The 1541-nt window shown below is 41.5% G+C and overlaps 1 protein-coding gene across 1 annotated transcript in view; it reads right to left on the bottom strand.

Annotated features, from left to right (window-relative positions):
- LOC113463927 (uncharacterized) overlaps positions 1 to 1526 on the bottom strand; it is a gene marked incomplete at its 3' end in the record, with an annotated part of 4418 nt that extends 2892 nt beyond the window's left edge. Inside the window, exons 1-3 of the mRNA XM_026811159.1 lie at positions 1295 to 1526; positions 857 to 1045; positions 528 to 782 (exon numbers count right to left, since the gene is read on the bottom strand). Coding sequence (XP_026666960.1) covers positions 528 to 782; positions 857 to 1045; positions 1295 to 1526 — 676 coding nt within the window. The remainder of the gene's footprint in view (positions 1 to 527; positions 783 to 856; positions 1046 to 1294) is intronic.
- Between the last annotated feature and the right edge of the window lie 15 nt (positions 1527 to 1541).

Here is a 1541-nt window from a genome sequence, read left to right as displayed (position 1 = left end):
TGAAACCATTATATGGTGAAACCATTATATGGTGAAACCATTATAATGGTTCCATGGTTAATCCCGCCCCATTGTATTAACTTCGATTGACGATTAATTTTTCAATCGCTTTCGAAGTTTTCCGCTGTCGGATTTCTTCCCCACTCTTTCCTTTTCCGCTGCCGGATTTTTCCCCACTCTTTCCTTTTCGGCTGGCGGATTTTCCCTCACTCTTGCTTTTCCGCTGCCGGATTTTTCTCCCACTCTCGGTTCGCCGCTCTCGGACCCAACAGGACCCCCTGAACGACACCCAGCAATATTTTTTCTTATACGCTATTCCCTGTATACCTCGCAGTTTGTGCTACGGTACTGCTTCCCCGTTTTTTAGGGGCTCGGCGCCAAAATTTCGTTCGCCGGCTCTGAGCCGGATTCCGGAGTCGGAAATCGCAATGGGAATAGGCCATATCAGAGACTTGAACGAAAGTAATTCCACATTTAAAGCAGGATTTGTAAGGATGACGCACATTGCCATTAGATTGGCAGCAGACCATGCTTCTCAAACAAATTAGTATACGTACGTTTCACATGCGAAGCCAATGCACTATCAGATGCCGATGTACTTGGTACTGTTTCAGATCCCGTTGATGTACCCGGTAATGAATTCAATATTTCCGACGATGTAGTCGGCATTTCCTCAATATTCAATATTCCACTCGATGTAGTCGGCATCTCCACAGTAGTTGATGTACTCGGGATCTCTTCAACGTTTAATATTTTTGATGTACCGGGTGCCATTTCCAAATCTAGAATAACCCGAGAATTTAAGTTATAATGAACGAGATTATCACAAAATAGATCACGAGGTAAAGGTTCATACTCTCAATCTGTGGCAAATTCTGTGATGGTAGTGTGCTGCATATTAAATACATATTTGAAGATTTGTCTTCCGGCCTGAAGTGTGAATGACAAACACGATAATTTTTGTACACTCGGACCAGATCCAAACTGAATAATTTTTGATTTCCTATTAAATTTAGCCACATCCTAGAACGTTTCTGGTCCTTCCCTGGATTAGGAAATCGATGTCTCGTTGACTCCTTATCACGGCATTCAGGTACACAACAAAGAAAATGAGATGGCATTTTTCTGAAAAATGAAATACAGTATTACTTTAAAATAATATCTTTCATTATAGGATATGACAGGATATGAAATATGCAAAATGATTAAAATGAATGAAATGTGCAAATGATCCATTATTATTATTACCCTGTTAGCAAAATGTACACAGATCGGCATCAGATTGGCAGCAGACAACGGCATAGATCTGTTTCCAAATACGCAGCCATCTGTGTCTGCATGTAAGTTCCATTTTGGAAGTAGATCCTGGTGCCGGAATGTTGAAGCAGATAGTCAGCAGATTGAAAGCAGCGCCAGGTGCCGGAATCTTGAAGCAGATTGGCCGCAGATTGAAAGCAGATCATGCAGTCGATCTGCGGTAACCTTGAGCCATTTAAATCCTGAATAGCTCGTATATATTGGGGCATTTAAATTCAGTTTAG

The sequence above is a fragment of the Ceratina calcarata genome, unplaced genomic scaffold (genome assembly GCF_001652005.2).
Source record: "Ceratina calcarata isolate Rehan_Ccalc_2016 unplaced genomic scaffold, ASM165200v1 scaffold1942, whole genome shotgun sequence".
Lineage (NCBI taxonomy): Eukaryota > Metazoa > Arthropoda > Insecta > Hymenoptera > Apidae > Ceratina > Ceratina calcarata.
The sequence above is the reverse complement of the archived record's forward strand: the minus strand, read 5'-3'. Positions and strand labels throughout refer to the sequence as shown.